Source organism: Rhinopithecus bieti, unplaced genomic scaffold, assembly GCF_001698545.2.
Source record: "Rhinopithecus bieti isolate Rb0 unplaced genomic scaffold, ASM169854v2 scaffold_61533, whole genome shotgun sequence".
Taxonomy (NCBI): domain Eukaryota; kingdom Metazoa; phylum Chordata; class Mammalia; order Primates; family Cercopithecidae; genus Rhinopithecus; species Rhinopithecus bieti.
In genome coordinates, this window is record NW_016823925.1 from 588,286 (window position 1) to 603,791 (window position 15,506).

Here is a 15,506-nt window from a genome sequence, read left to right on the forward strand (position 1 = left end):
CAACCACTAATCTACTTTTTTGTCTCTGTGGTTTTAACATTTCATGTAAATGGAGTCATCGTACAAAGCATGGTCTTTGCGACTGCTTTTTTTTTTTTTGGAAGACAGGATTTTGCTGTGTTGCCCAGGCTATAATACAGTGATGCAATCACAGCTCACTGCAGCTTTGACCTCTTGGGTTCAAGTGATCCTCCCACCTCAACCTCCCAAGTAGCTGGGGTCACAGGCACATACCACCACACCTGGCTCATTTTTTTGTTTGTTTTAGTAGAGACAAGATCTCACTCTGTTGCTTAGACTGGTCTTGAACTCCTGGCCTCAAGCAACCCACCTGCCTCAGCCTCCCAAAGTGCTGGGATTACAGGCATGAGTCACTGTGCCCAGCCTATGACTGGCTTTTTTTAAACTTAGCATACTATTTTTAAGTTTCAGCCATGTTCTGGTATACATAAATATATCATTCCTCTTTGTTGCTGAATAATGTTCTAGCCATTCACTTTTACAGGTTGTGCCAACCATCTTGGAGAAATTCAAAGAGAAGAAACCTCAAGTGGTACAAGCCTTGCAGGAGGCAATTGATGCAATCTTCCTTACTGTAAGTTGACAGCGTGAGTTTGTAGTTTTATCTGAAGTCAAGTTTGTCAATATAGTATTTTGATTGTTCTTTACAATTGAAAAAAGTTCATTAAGCACATTTTTTTCCTAAAGACCACACTACAGAACATCAGTGAGGATGTTTTAGCAGTAATGGATAATAAAAATCCAACCATCAAGCAGCAGACATCTCTTTTTATTGCAAGAAGTTTCCGCCACTGCACTGCTTCTACCCTGCCAAAGAGCTTGCTAAAGCCCTTTTGTGCTGCACTACTTAAGGTACAGACTCTCCTTGAAATTGGGGGAATATTGAAATTATACCTAGGCAAGATTTTTTTCCTGCTAATTATGTACAGTGACTACTTGACTTTCAGACGATAGAGGTCATAATCTTTTGAGGAACAGACTCTTTGCAGCTTGGAAACTGAATCCAAATTCTCATAACTGTGTTCCTCTTCTTGAAAGAAAGCACAAGTTAGTGTTATGATTCCATTAACTGTTAAATATTTTGTTTCTTACTTGGCCCATATACTGGTGTTCAGCTGCATCTGGCCAAGCATAGGCATCAAATGTGGAGTATTTGAAGATCATCTGGGAATGAGTCATTTTAGATAGAGGGTAAGAGGAAAAGGAAGCACTTAATTTTGCTAAATGGATTACCAAGGGTTTCCTTAACCCAGAAAGAATTTTTTTGTTTGTTTTTGTTTTTGTTTTTTTTTTATTTGAGATGGAGTTTAGCTCTGTTGCCCAGGCTGGAGTGCAGTCACACAATCTTGGCTCACTGCAACCTCTGCCTCCCAGGCTCAAGCAATTCTCCTGCCTCAGCCTCCTGAGTAGTTGGGATTATAGGTGTGTGCCACCATGCCTGGCTAGTTTTTGTATTTTAGTACAGATGGGGTTTCACTATGTTGGCCAGGCTGGTCTCAAATTCCTGACCTCAGGTAATCCACCTGTCTTGGCCTCCCAAAGTGCTGGGATTACAGGCATGAGCCACCATGCCTGGCCCAGAAAGAATTTTTGAAAGAGGAACTGTCAGTTGGCACAAGGAAAGCTACACTTAGCTTCAGAAAATTGTAAAAAGCAAATTCTTTATCCAGCAACCATCAGTCTGAATTAAAATGAGTAATGCCTAAAATACCTTGCATTAATATTTTGCTTACTTCTGGACTATAGCACATCAACGATTCTGCTCCTGAAGTCAGAGATGCCGCATTTGAAGCATTGGGTACTGCTTTGAAGGTGGTTGGCGAGAAAGCAGTAAACCCATTCTTAGCTGATGTGGACAAACTCAAGCTTGATAAGGTAGGTTAGTAATGGATTGGACTGAATTTGGACAACAGTCCTGTCTCTTTGCATCATGGCTTTGTCTCTTGACAATTGGAGAGTACTGGTATTCTTTTGATCAGGATTTCTTGATTTTCTTTAAAAATTGCCCTTTACAGTAGGAAAGAAATGCATAATTGAAACAAGTTTTGGAGGATGCTCTCTGGTACTTTTTGTCTTCAATTTTGTCTGTTGTTTTACTAAGAAAAAAAATGCTGATATCACCTCAGGAAATTTATTTCATCCTCCACTGGTAGTTCACACCTAGAGTTTAAAAACAGCTTTTGAGAATTTAAGTTTCATTTAAGGCTATGATGGTGATAATAGTAGAAATATCTTTCAAATTGTAACCAAAAAAAGCTGAGTGACCAATCTGTAGAGAAGATGAAAACAGTTCTGTGAGATAAATTTATTTCTAAAGTCCAGAAAGTTACCTTCCTATATGTGAATGTCTTCCATAAACAATATGGTCATTTTAAGTTTATTACAATTCTAATTTGTAAAGAAATAAAATGTCAGATTAATATCTTACATATGCCTATCTACTGCCAGAAAAGTGTGGATAATTTATCTTTGTTGAAAGGGAAATTTTTTCTCTGAATTTTCTTTTTTTTTTTTTTTTTTTTTTTTTTTTTTTTTGGCAACGAGTCTCACTCTGTCACCCAGGATGGAGTGCAGATGGCACAATCTCAGCTCACTGCAACCTCTGCCTCCTGAGTTCAAACGATTCTTGTGCCACAGCCTCCCAAGTAGCTGGGATCACAGGCGTCTGTCACCATGCCCGGCTAATTTTTTTGTGTTTTTGGTAGAGACAGGGTTTCACCATGTTGGCCAGGCTGGTCTCGGACCTCTGACCTCAAGTGATCCACCCATCTTGGCCTCCCAAAGTGCTGGGATTATAGGCTTGAGCCACCTTGCCCAGCCATTTCTCTGAATTCTTACGTGTAGTTGTGGTTTAGAAATGTAATAACATAGTGGTTGTGTTTCAAAGTTGGGCTTAATGATGTTCATCTCATTTTCATTCTCCAGATCAAAGAATGTTCAGAAAAGGTAGAACTAATACATGGTAAGAAAGCTGGACTAGCTGCTGATAAGAAGGAATTCAAACCTCTGCCTGGAAGGACTGCTGCTTCAGGGGCTGCAGGAGATAAGGACACAAAGGACATTTCTGCACCCAAACCAGGACCTCTAAAAAAGGCACCTGCTGCTAAGGTTAATAGATTATTTGAAAATAGAATTTAGTAAGGAAGGGTCTGAGTCTCAGGTTCATGGTTGTTCCTCTAAAATTATTTTGTTTGAGAAATGAATTCATTTGCCACATTAAAAATACAGCAGAAAATCTGTTAATGAAGATAGGATATTCCAGCAATAAATTCAGCTATTTGAAGCTTTAATAGAGATAAAAATGGTAACAAAGGCACAGAAGTGTATTTTATCAATTTAACATAAAATTTACTATCTTAACTTTTTTTTTTTTTGAGATGGAGTCTCGCGCTGTTGCCCAGACTGGAGTGCAGTGATGCAATCTCGGCTCACTGCAACCTGTGCCTCCCAGGTTCAAGGAATCCTCCTGCCTCAGCCTCCCAAGTAGCTGGGATTATAGGCACCTGCCACCACCCCTGGCTAATTTTTATATTTTTAGTAGATACAATGTTTCACCATGTTGTCCAGCCTGGTCTCAAACTCCCAACCTCAAATTATCTGCTTGCCTCAGACTCCCAAAGTGCTGAAATTACAGGCATGAGCCACCATGCCCAGCCTCAGTAAATCTGTCAATTAATAAGTAAAAATTGATGTCTGTTAACAACAACAAAAAGAAGAGTAGGAGATTTGTTATTTGAAATATCTCTCCATATAGAGAATGCTGTTACAGAGAAAGATCCAGAAGAGGTATCGTAGTTAATCAAAAAGTACAGAATTTTCTATTTTTAGGGTTAGAATATAAATCCCTTTATGGGGTTATTACTATGAACCAACAAAACCATACTGTTGATATGACATGGTAAGTATTACAGGCTTCCATTTAGTTAAAAACTGGCATCCTTGGTTTTGCTAACTACAACTTAAAATATTGGAATATATTCAAGATAACATTAGTTTCAGAACAACTCTGGATGCTGAAGACTAATTTGGTCCTCTGTTATTTTATCTTTTCTTTTTAGGTTTGCGGCATTTCATAACAAATATCCAAAATAGGTAGAAGGAACAATGTGAATGGTGATGCGTGTTGCCATAATATAGTTATCATTTGCTGTGTACATTGTGATATACTATTTTCTTGTGACTTTTTCCCCCCATACATATTCTGCTTTTGTATCTTGGGACTTTTGAAAACGAGTGGAATGAATATTTTTTGTATTTTTTTTGTAAAGATGGGGTCTTGCCATACTGCCCAGGCTGGTCTCAAACTCCTGGGCTCAAGGGATTCTTAGCCTCCCAGAGTGCTGGGATTACAGGTGTGAACTACTGTGCTCAGCTACTTGGGAAGCTGAGGTGGGAGGCTCACTTAAGCCCAGGAGGTCAAGGCTACAGTGAGCTGTAATCGGGCCACTGCACTCCAGCCTGGATGACAGAGCAAGACCCTGTCTCAGAAAACAAACAAACCCCAAATAAATGTAAAAAAAAAAGGTATCGGGATGTCATTCTCAAATTAATTTGTGAATTTAGTATAATTTGAGGCCATCTCTTGTTTCATTTATCTCATTAATTCTAAAATCAAATTTTTAATATGGGGTCTACAGATTACCCCATGGGTGGTCTTCAGGGGTTCTGTCTGACCTTGAAACTGTGCTAAATTTTGTAGGTACAAAAAATGTTTATTTTAGGGTAATCCCTCATTTTAATCAAACTTTTGAGGGAGAATGTGACTCAATAAAAGTTTAAAAACCACTGTTTTAGGCCGGGTACAGTGATTCATGCTTGTAATCCCAGCACTTTGGGAGGCCAAGACAGAAGGATCACTTGAGGCCAGGAATTCGGGACCAGCCTGGGCAACATGGCAAAACCCTGTCTCTACAAAAAAATTTTTTTTAATTAGCCAGGCATGGTAGCACACGCCTGTGGTCCGAGCTACACAGTAGGCTGAGGTGGGAAGGAAGATCCCTTGAGCCCAGGAGGTTGAGCCTGCAGTGAGCCGAGCTTGTGCAACTGCGTTCCAGGCTCGACAACAAAATGAGACACTGTCTCAAAAAAAAAAAAAAAATAACTCCACCATTTTAAATCCTTAAGTGGTTTAATTTTTATTTTTTAAATTGTTTTAGGCTGGTGGGCCACCGAAGAAGGGGAAACCAGCTGCACCAGGAGGCGCAGGGAATACTGGAACCAAGAACAAGAAAGGATTGGAGACCAAAGAAATAGTGGAGCCTGAGCTCTCGGTCAGTATTACACACTAAGCCTGAAACTCATGAACCCTGCAAAGTGAGACCTTTGAGAAGACTGGAGTTCTTGGTGGGTTCTACAACATACAGTTAATTGATATCTTTTAGCTTATTGGAACTGCCTTGGACAGTCTCCTTTATCAAAGTATAATAGAAGCCTCAGAAACTATAGCATACCATGGGAGTATTCTTTTAGTTTTGACTGGAGTATGTTTACATTTTTGTCATCTGTTCCCTTAAGCAATTCCTAATTCTAATATGTTTTATATCTTACAGATAGAAGTATGTGAAGAAAAGCTTCGGCTGTTCTTCCCCTACCTGCATACAGCTTCTTGACAGCGGTAACTGGAAAGAAAGGCTGGCTTGTATGGAAGAGTTCCAGAAGGTAGTACATAGGGATGAATTGAGTATGAAAGAAAATCAGATTATATGGAAGCAGTGAAATTGATAATAAAGAATTTGTCCTAATTGTGGTGTTTTATAACCAGTGAACACATTTCATGGCATTAAAGATGAGATGAGGTGGGACTTTTTATTTTTTGTAGCTGTGTAGTGTTTGCTATTTTAAACATCAGTATTCTATGGCCTCTATAAGCTCATGACTTAATACATTAAGAAAATTATATTCTTATTCTGATTATAAGGCTAGATTAATTTTTTTTTTTTTTTTTTTTGAAGAGCAGAGTTTAGCTCTGTTGCCCATGCTGGAGTAACAGTGGCGTGATCTCAGCTCACTGCAAGCTCCCCGCCTCTGGGTTCACACGCCATTCTCCCTGCTCAGCTCCTGGAGTAGCTTTGGGACTAACAGGTGCCCGCGCACCACGCCTGGCTAATTTTTTGTATTTCAGATAGAGACGGTTCATTGGTGTTAGCCAAGCCAGGATGGTCTCGATCTCCTGACTTCATGATCCATCCACCTCGGCCTCCCAAAGTGCTGGGATTACAGGCATGAGCCACCATGCCCGGCCCAGCCCAGCTTAGATTAATTTTTTAACTATGGTACTTGCTCATAAACTTCCTAGGCATATAGGTCTCTCTACTTAAACCATCCCTCATCCAGTACTTTTATCCGGCTTTATCATCATGATTCCTTGGTAGAATTGGACAAAACCTCCCAAAAACCTGTGTTGTAAAGGAACATGGCAGTTCATTTTGGCATATACCGGGTGATTCTAATGAGGAAGGGTGAGGAGCAACTGCAAGAGCACTGTCACTTAAGGCAGAGAAGCCTTCCAGTCCTGCTTCTGCTGCCCATTCGGTTTAGATCTGAGTCTGTACATCTTTAATATTCAGTACTTTAGAACTTCGAATCTATTCTGCTTTGCTGTTTTTAGGAAAATCAAGGAAGAGAAAATACGTATAAGCAGTTTCTGCCACATACTAGGCAAATGAAAACTATTATTTTGCATGGTGCAAACTTTTTGTGAATTCCTGAAATGTGAGATAAATGTTCAGTGATACTAATTTAACAGCCATATACCAACCATCTAGCTTAAGAAATAAAGCATAGACATAAAAACACAAAGAAATAAAGCATAACAACAGAAGCTATATAAGCTCCCTCAATAACCTTCCTCAGTTCTATTCCATTCCTTTCTTCAGAGGTAACCACTTACTTGACTTTGGTATTTACTCTTCCTTTGGAACTAAATCTTTAACCCTTTAACTCTTTTATTCTCTTATTTTACTTCAAGGCTGTTGAGCTAATGGACCGAACTGAAATGCCATGCCAGGCATTAGTGAGGATGCTAGCCAAGAAACCTGGATGGAAAGAAACTAATTTTCAGGTATTTAAAATGTGAGATTTGATGTCTTTTATTGAAGTAATTTACATTACATCATCCTATGGAGTAATACAGCAGAATAGTTTTGGTAATGAATTTTTTTTTTTTTTTTTTTGAGATGGAGCTTCACTCTTGTTGCCCAGGCTGGAGTGCAATGGCATGATCTTGGCTCACTGCAACCTCTGCCTCCTAGGTTCAAGTGATTCTCCTGCCTCAGCCTCCCGAGTAGCTGGGATTACAGGCACCCGTCACCATGCCCGGCTAGTTTTGTATTTTTAGTAGAGACAGGTTTCTCTATGTTGGTCAGGCTGGTCTCGAACTCCTGACCTCAGATGATCCGCCCATCTTGGCCTCCCAAAGTACTGAGATTACAGGTGTGAGCCACCGTGCCCGGCTTGGTAATGATTTTTAATGAACAATGGGGTGTGTGCATTTTGATTGAACACATAACTACAGTTGACTCTTGAACAATGTGGCAATTAGGGGCACTACCCCTTGTGTCGTTGAAACTTCACATATAACTCTGGACTCCCCAAGAACTTAACTACTAATAGCCTACTGTTGCCAGAAGCCCTACTGATAACATAGTCAGTTAACGTATTTTGTATGTTACATGTATTGTATATTGTATTCTTACAATTAAAGTAAGCTAGAGAAAAAATGTGATTAAGAAAATCCTAAGGAAGAGAAAACATATTTACTATTTATTAAATGGCAATGGATCATCATAAAGGTCTTCAGTTCCCATCATCTTCATGTTGAATAGGCTGAGGAGGAGAAAGTAAGAAAAGGGGTTTGTCTTGCTGATTCAGGAGTGGCAGAGGCAGAAGAAAATTCATGCATAAGTGGATCTTTGCAGTTCAAACCCATGTTGTACAAGGGTCAACTGTATAACTTTATATAACTAGGGATTTATATATGTATAAATATGTAAATATATACATCCATATATAATTTGTATAATTTAGATATATGCATTTTTTTCTTCTCATTTTTAGGCCTAGAAGGCTTCTTATCTAATCTTTACATATTCAAGGGAGAAATAAACAGTGAGATAGCTTTTTTATTTGATGGGATAAAAAATAAGGGCAGTCCTTAAATTGCCAATGAAAATTTACCATATAATCAATTGTATAGCCCCATTAACTGATAATAGAGCTGAAATTTAGCAGTACCAAGTTATTAGTCTAAGGGGCGGGTATAGAGGGAAGTACAGGAAAGTGGTACAGGAGTGAAAATGAGAAAAGTTTCCTTCTCTTTTCTAGATGTACATAAAATAGACCTCATGCTAAACAAACTTGAAATGTATCAGGTTTATTTTTGGCATCCTGCTAGTCTCTTTTTGGTTTCTCTTCTGCTGCCACCTCTTGTTTTGCCTCTAGGATGTTTAGGTCTCTCATACACTGTGTTTCCCTTAGATTGTGTTACATAGGTTACATAGCACCTTATTCGTATAGGCCAGCTCCACAAAGGCTAAATATTCTAAAAGATTCTTGAGTTGTCCTGTTGCTCTCACAGCACTTTTTTTTTTTTTTTTTTTTTTTTGAGAAAGGCCTTCACTCAGTTGTCCAGGCTGGAGTGTGGTGGTGCAAACGTGGCTCACTGCAGTGTTGACATCTTAGGCTCAAGAGATCTTCCCATTTTAGCCTCTGGAGTAGTTGGGACCACAGGCATGCATCACTACACCTTGCTAATTTTTTTCTCAAATTCTTAGAGAGTATGAAGTGTAATCTCATTGTGATTTTGATTTTCAGCCACCAAAGACTCTCTCCTTGGTTAACTTAATGACGAGCTAATGATTGGACAGATTTTCTTTCTTTCTTTTTTTGTTTGTTTTTTGAGACGGAGTCTCGCTCTGTCGCCCAGGCTGGAGTGCAATGGCCGGAGCTCAGCTCACTGCAAGCTCCGCCTCCCGGGTTTACGCCATTCTCCTGCCTCAGCCTCCCGAGTAGCTGGGACTACAGGCGCCCGCCACCTCGCCCAGCTAGTTTTTTTGTATTTTTTTAGTAGAGACGGGGTTTCACCGTGTTAGCCAGGATGGTCTCGATCTCCTGACCTCGTGATCCGCCCGTCTTGGCCTCCCAAAGTGCTGGGATTACAGGCTTGAGCCACCGCGCCCGGCGACAGATTTTCTTAAATGCCTTGAACCAATATTATCTGTCTCCCACCCTCTGCCAAGGGCGGGGTTGTATGTGTGTGTGTGTGTGTGTGTTTGTGTGTGTGTGCGCGCTGGGTCATGCCAGAGATACTCAGGCACTTTACAGCTTTACCCTGGAATTCACTTTTTAAGCAAGGTCTTGAAGGTCAGTCAGAGATCCGAGATTAGGGCCCTTTTCAGTCTTTCCTGGGCATACACACAACCGTGAATATTCACATGACCTTCTAGATTCTCAGAGTCCTCTGTGGATACCTTATTCCCTAGATCCTTTTATGTTTTTGACCAAGCTGGTTTCCCCCAACTGGTATTGTGGACTTACACAGCTCTGATGTTAGATGTTAAGCAGTTGCCACTCATTGTTTTTGTTGTTTTCAACAAAATCCCTGGGGATAGGGCTTTTCCCACTGAGCTAGCTAGAGTCCGGTCAAATAACAGGCCCTTCAAATGGAGCTTTTCTAGGAAGCAGCCAGAAAAGACGGTACTTTGGGTCAAAACTTTTTGAGGAAGTCCAAACCTGAGCTGTCCCCCACCTGCCAGTGGCTGCACAGCTCTTGGTTTTCATAGTTGCTATGGTTACAAGACTTCAGGTTTTGAAGGCTACTGTGGAGCTGGAAGAAAAGGGGAACAAGGCAAGTTAAATCACCAGAAACCTCACTGTCCTAACTGAAATTTCAGCATCCTGTCTTTAAATGGTTCTTGTATTGTTACAAGCCTTTTTTAATTGTCAAAGTTGTGAGGTAAGTTGATTTGGATAGTTTTTGCCAGTGTTCTATGTTGCTTTTAAGGAAGATCAGTTTTTCAGAGGTATTGACTCTACAATTGCAGAAGTCCCACTCAAGATAATTACATTTCTTTGTTTTGTTTTTTGGTTTGGGGTTATTTTTTAAATTTTTTACTTTTTTTTTTCACATGCCTGCTATGTCAAATTTTGGGGGTTTGAGACAAAGTCTCACTCTCTTGCCCAGGCTAGAGTGCAGTAGTGTGAACATGTCTTTCTGCAGCCTCAGCCTCCTGGGTTCAAGTGATCCTCCCACCTCAGCCTCCCAAGTAGCTAGGACTACAGGCGAGGGCCACACCCAACTAATTTTTGTACTTGTTGTAGAACTGGGGTCCCTCCATATTGACCAGGCTGGTCTTGAACTCCCGGCCTCAAGCATTCCTCTCGCCTCAACCTACCAAAGTGCTGGGATTACAGGCATGAGCCAGGCAATAATTGCATTTTAAAGAGGGTGTTTGTGTGGCTGGGCACAGTGGCTCATGCCTGTAATCTCAGCACTTGGGGAGGCTGAGGTGAGATCCACTTGAGATCCACTTGACATTCACTTGAGGTCAGGAGATCGAGACCAGCCCGGCCAACATGGTGAAACCTCATCTCTACTAAAAATACAAAAATTAGCCAGGCGTGGTGGCAGGTGCCTATAAGTAATCCCAGCTACTTGGGCGGCTGAGGCATGAGAATCACTTGAACCCGGGAGGCAGAGGTTGCAGTAAGCTGATATCACACCACTGCACTCCAGCCCGGGTGACAGAACAAGATTCTGTCAAATAAATAAATACGTACATACATAAATAAATAAGTGAGGGTATTTGTCACCTAAATGAATCTGTATAATAGAATTTCTAGTGGCTTAACAAAGTTAAAATATTCACACAATACAAAGAAAAATATTTATGAGCAAAGGGGTCCTTAATCCCATAGATCTGCCATCACAATAATATCTTTAAATTATTGTCCACAGATGTTTTTATTCTTTTACTTAAAAGCCAACAAGTTCTCTAAAATCTCTCAAGTTCTGTGTTGTGTGTGTGTATAAGAGGGTTTTAGTGTTTTTGTAGGCAGCCCTAGTAGTAATTATCAGTTATGCAGTCAGTAGTAATTTGTTGTGTATTTTAGGATGTGTATTCAGTACTAAATGCAAATAATCATAAGAGGAGGAAAATTTAAAATCAGATTTTCAATTCATAAACTTTCTGTGCAATATTACTTGTTAATATTTTGGAACACTAAGTAGCTTTTTTTTCCCTCTCTTCACTGTCAGTTAAGTAATTGGTAACAATTAAAGGATACAAATTATTTTGCATATTTGTTTAAAATCCTCGTTTTACTTTAGTTGTGTTCTCAGCTGTCCCTAACTGTGTCATATCTGTTACATGCTGTTAATACAAGTAAATAAATAAATGTCCTTGGCTTGCTCCTAACTTTATGATACTTATCCTTATTCAGGTGATGCAAATGAAGCTTCACATAGTTGCTTTGATTGCCCAGAAGGGAAATTTTTCCAAAACGTCAGCTCAGATTGTATTAGATGGCCTTGTGGACAAGATTGGAGATGTGAAATGTGGGAACAATGCAAAAGAAGCTATGACAGCAATAGCTGAAGCCTGTATGTTACCGTGGACTGCTGAACAGGTTAGTAACACAGAACTCTTATTCCTCCAGTTTTCCTAATTTTTTTACCCAAACTTTAAGCTTACTAATTAAACATTAGTTTTTATCTTCTCAAGTAAAATCTTTTTTGATGCTGCATTTTGTTTTGAGATGGAATTTTACTCTGTCGCCCAGGCTGGAGTGCAGTGGTGCAATCTCGGCTCACTGCAACCCTCCTGGGTTCAAATGATTCTCCTGCTTCAGCCTCCCGCATAGCTGGGATTACAGGCACCTGCCACCACACCTGCCTAATTTTTGAATTTTAATAGAGACAGGATTTCATCATGTTAGCCAGGCTGGTCTCAAACTCCAGACCTCAGGTAATCCACCTGCCTTGGCCTCCCAAAGTGCTGGGATTACAGGCATGAGCCACCACACCCGGCCCTTTGATACTGCATTTCCATTTTTACCTTTAAAAATACTCTATTGCCTAGTGATGAAAATTTATGTTAGTCAAAAATATTCGGTCAGACACAGGGTCTCACACCTGTAATCCCAGCACTTTGGGAGGCCGAGGAGGGAGGACAACGTAAGGCCAGGAGTTTGAGACCAGCCTGGCCAACATGGTGAAACACCGTCTCTACTGAAAATATAAAAATTAACCTGTAATGCCTGCTACAAGGGAGGCTGAGGCGGGAGAATCACTTGAACCCGGGAGACAGACATTGCAGTGAGCCAAGATCATGCCACTGTACTCCGTCCTGGGCAATAGAGTGAGACTGTCTCAAAACAAACAAACAAAACATTCTATAGACGGTGAAAGCCCACGAGCTTTCCAGGCTGCAATGATTGATGATTGTGCCACTGTACTCCTGGGTGACAGAGCAAGACCTTGTCTCTAAAAATAAAAGACATTATATCATTATAATGCAGAGTAATTGCTGAAAAGCTATAAACAGTCCAGAATGCCTTTTAGTCCCACTGTCACTCACCTCATTTTCTTGTGTAGATTAACTCTTGTTCCTAAGGCATTCTTGCAGTTGTTTTAGCATCAGAAAACTATGTTTAATGCACATCTGCCTTAATGTCGTGTGTATTTCTATAAGAAATACGAGATAAAACACAGATCTGTTGGTTTTCCCCTGTTTCAGGTTGTGTCAATGGCTTTCTCACAAAAGAATCCCAAAAATCAGTCAGAAACTCTGAATTGGCTATCAAATGCCATAAAAGAATTTGGTTTTTCTGGGTAAGTCGGAACGAAATCAAGTGGAAAATAGTTAAATGTTCTGTCAGTTTCTAAGTCATGATTCATTGTAGCTATTGCTGCTTATTTCTGAAGCGCGAGCGCTGGATTGTCTCATTTATATAAAATAAAATTACCTTTGTTCTCAAAGGTCTATATTGGCTTGTGTTCCTGCATTTTGATATTCACTGAAAGAGTTCTCTAAGTTATTTTTCCTTAAGCATTAATAGCTCTCCCACAGAAAATCCAGTTCCAAGAATTTCTAGTCAAATACATTAGGAAATTTCTGTATATAACTACATTTGTTTAAAGACCTATAGTATGCCTTGGCGAATGAAATGCTCTCAGAAATCTTCAATAGAAGAGCTTATTTAACTTTAACCCACTGTTCCCAAACTTATTTGCATATAGAGCACAGTTGTTTATTTACAACAAAACTTTATACAGTTTACTTTATTCCAGGTACTTTTAAAAAGCACTTTCTAAATCATAATTCATATGATTTAATCGTCATAAAAACTATGTGAGGCATTATGTTATCTCTATCTTGTAGATGAGGACTAAGGCGCAGAAAGTTTAAGTAATTTGGGCCCATCATAGTTAGGAAAGTGGCAAAACCAAGATTTTAATCCAGGCATTCTGGTTTGGAGAAAGAATGATGTAACTGCTATACTATGTTGCCTTTGTCTGTGCCATGCTACATTTTGCAACATGCCTGTTAATATCTGGTAAAAGGGTATTTTGAGTTCTACTGATTGAAAAAACACTGTTCTAGAAGTTACTCAAATAGCAAAGAACTGTTTGTTATGTTTTCTTTTCTTTTCTTTTTTTTTTTTTGAGACGGAGTCTCGCTGCTCTGTCGCCCAGGCTGGAGTGCAGTGGCTGGATCTCAGCTCACTGCAAGCTCCGCCTCCCGGGTTCATGCCAGTCTCCTGCCTCAGCCTCCCAAGTAGCTGGGACTACAGGCGCCCGCCACCTCGCCCGGCTAGTTTTTTTGTATTTTTTTTGGTAGAGACGGGGTTTCACCGTGTTAGCCAGGATGGTCTCGATCTCCTGACCTCGTGATCCGCCCGTCTTGGCCTCCCAAAGTGCTGGGATTACAGGCATGATGTTTGTTATGTTATTGTCTGTGGTGTTCTCCCATAGTTGAGGGTATTGTTATAATTCCTCTTAATTGTATAGTCTTTGATATAGCACGAATCTCTTGGCATGTCACTTATAAAAGCCACATATTTTCCTCTTTTTTGTTATGCTCTTTCATTTATTCATGTATTAAACAATCACATATTGGCTACTACAATGTTCCAATTGTTTGTTCCAGTCCTTCAGAATACATCGTGAACAAAATTAAATTTCTGTTTCATGGGATTTACGTTTGAGTAAAGAAAGATAGGTAATAAACAGTACATATATATATATAAGAGAGAGAGACAGAGAGACAGGCAGGCCAGGTGCGGTGGCTCATGCTTGTAATCCCAGAACTTATGGGAGGCTGAGGCAGGCAGATCACCTGAAGTCAGGAGTTGGAGACCAACCTGACCCACATGAAGAAACCCCACTTCTCCTAAAAATACAAAATTAGCTGGGTGTGGTGGCACATGCCTGTAATCCCAGCTACTCAGGAGGCTGAGGCAGGAGAATCATGTGAACAAACCCAGGAGGCGGAGGTTGCAGTGAGCCAAGATCATGCCATTGCTCTCCAGCCTGGGCAACAAGAACAAAACTCCATCTCAAAAAATAGATATATATATTTTTTTACATATATATGTTTATGTAAAGCAGGATGAGGGGTTAAATGGAATAATGTGGTATAGTTTAGATGGTGTTGTTTTCTATATAGTAGTTGAAGAGTTCTTCCTGAAAAAATGACGTCTGAGCAGAGACCAGGATATGAGAGAGCAAGCTGTGATAATCAGAGAGGAGCATTGTAGACCAAGGGAAGAGCAAATGCCAAAAGCTCTGTGGTAGAAGCACATGTGATATATTTAAAATAGCAAGGAGTGTATTTCCTTCAGAATGTAGCTATAGGACAATGAGTGAGTGGGTAGGAAGTGGTAGGAGATAAAGCTAGAGAAAGAATAGGGGGCCAGGTCATGTGGGACCTCAACATTTTGAGTAAGCTGGGAAGGCATTAGGGATTTTTGAGCAGGAGAGTAACGGGTTCATATTCTGACTATTGTCAGAGAAAACAGGAGATCAAAGACAGGGAGACGAATTAGTAGGCTATTGGAATAATTCTGTCGAGAAATTCTGGTGGCTTGGACATAGACTGTAGAAGTGGAAGTGTTTTAACTGATAAGATATTTAAAAAGTAGAACAGAACAGGATATAAGAGAGAGACAAGTCAGGGATAACTTCAAAAAGTCAAGGATAGCCTGAGCAACTGGAAGAAAAATGTGGCTCTTTACTGAGGTGGAGAAGACTGGGAGGAACAGGTTTTGGGATTGGAGTAAGGACAATCAGGAGTTTGGTTTCAACATATTACGTGTAGGCTGTCTTCCACGTATACAAATGGAAATATCACAAAGGCAGCTGGATGATGTGAATTGAGTTCAGGAGAGAGTTCAAGATTGGATTTAAGAGTTGTATTTAAGCATGAAAGGATTGTCAGCATATAGATAGTATTTAAAGCTCACTTTTTTTTTTTTTTTTTTTTTTT

The 15,506-nt window shown here is 40.0% G+C and overlaps 1 protein-coding gene across 1 annotated transcript in view; it reads left to right on the plus strand.

Annotated features, from left to right (window-relative positions):
* CKAP5 (cytoskeleton associated protein 5) overlaps positions 1 to 15,506 on the plus strand; it is an 87,776-nt gene that overhangs the window by 30,069 nt on the left and 42,201 nt on the right. Inside the window, 10 exon segments of the mRNA XM_017861982.1 lie at positions 506 to 595; positions 709 to 873; positions 1,768 to 1,896; positions 2,947 to 3,129; positions 5,178 to 5,291; positions 5,571 to 5,605; positions 5,607 to 5,679; positions 6,989 to 7,081; positions 11,461 to 11,646; positions 12,756 to 12,850. Of these exon segments, the coding sequence (XP_017717471.1) occupies positions 506 to 595; positions 709 to 873; positions 1,768 to 1,896; positions 2,947 to 3,129; positions 5,178 to 5,291; positions 5,571 to 5,605; positions 5,607 to 5,679; positions 6,989 to 7,081; positions 11,461 to 11,646; positions 12,756 to 12,850 (1,163 nt within the window).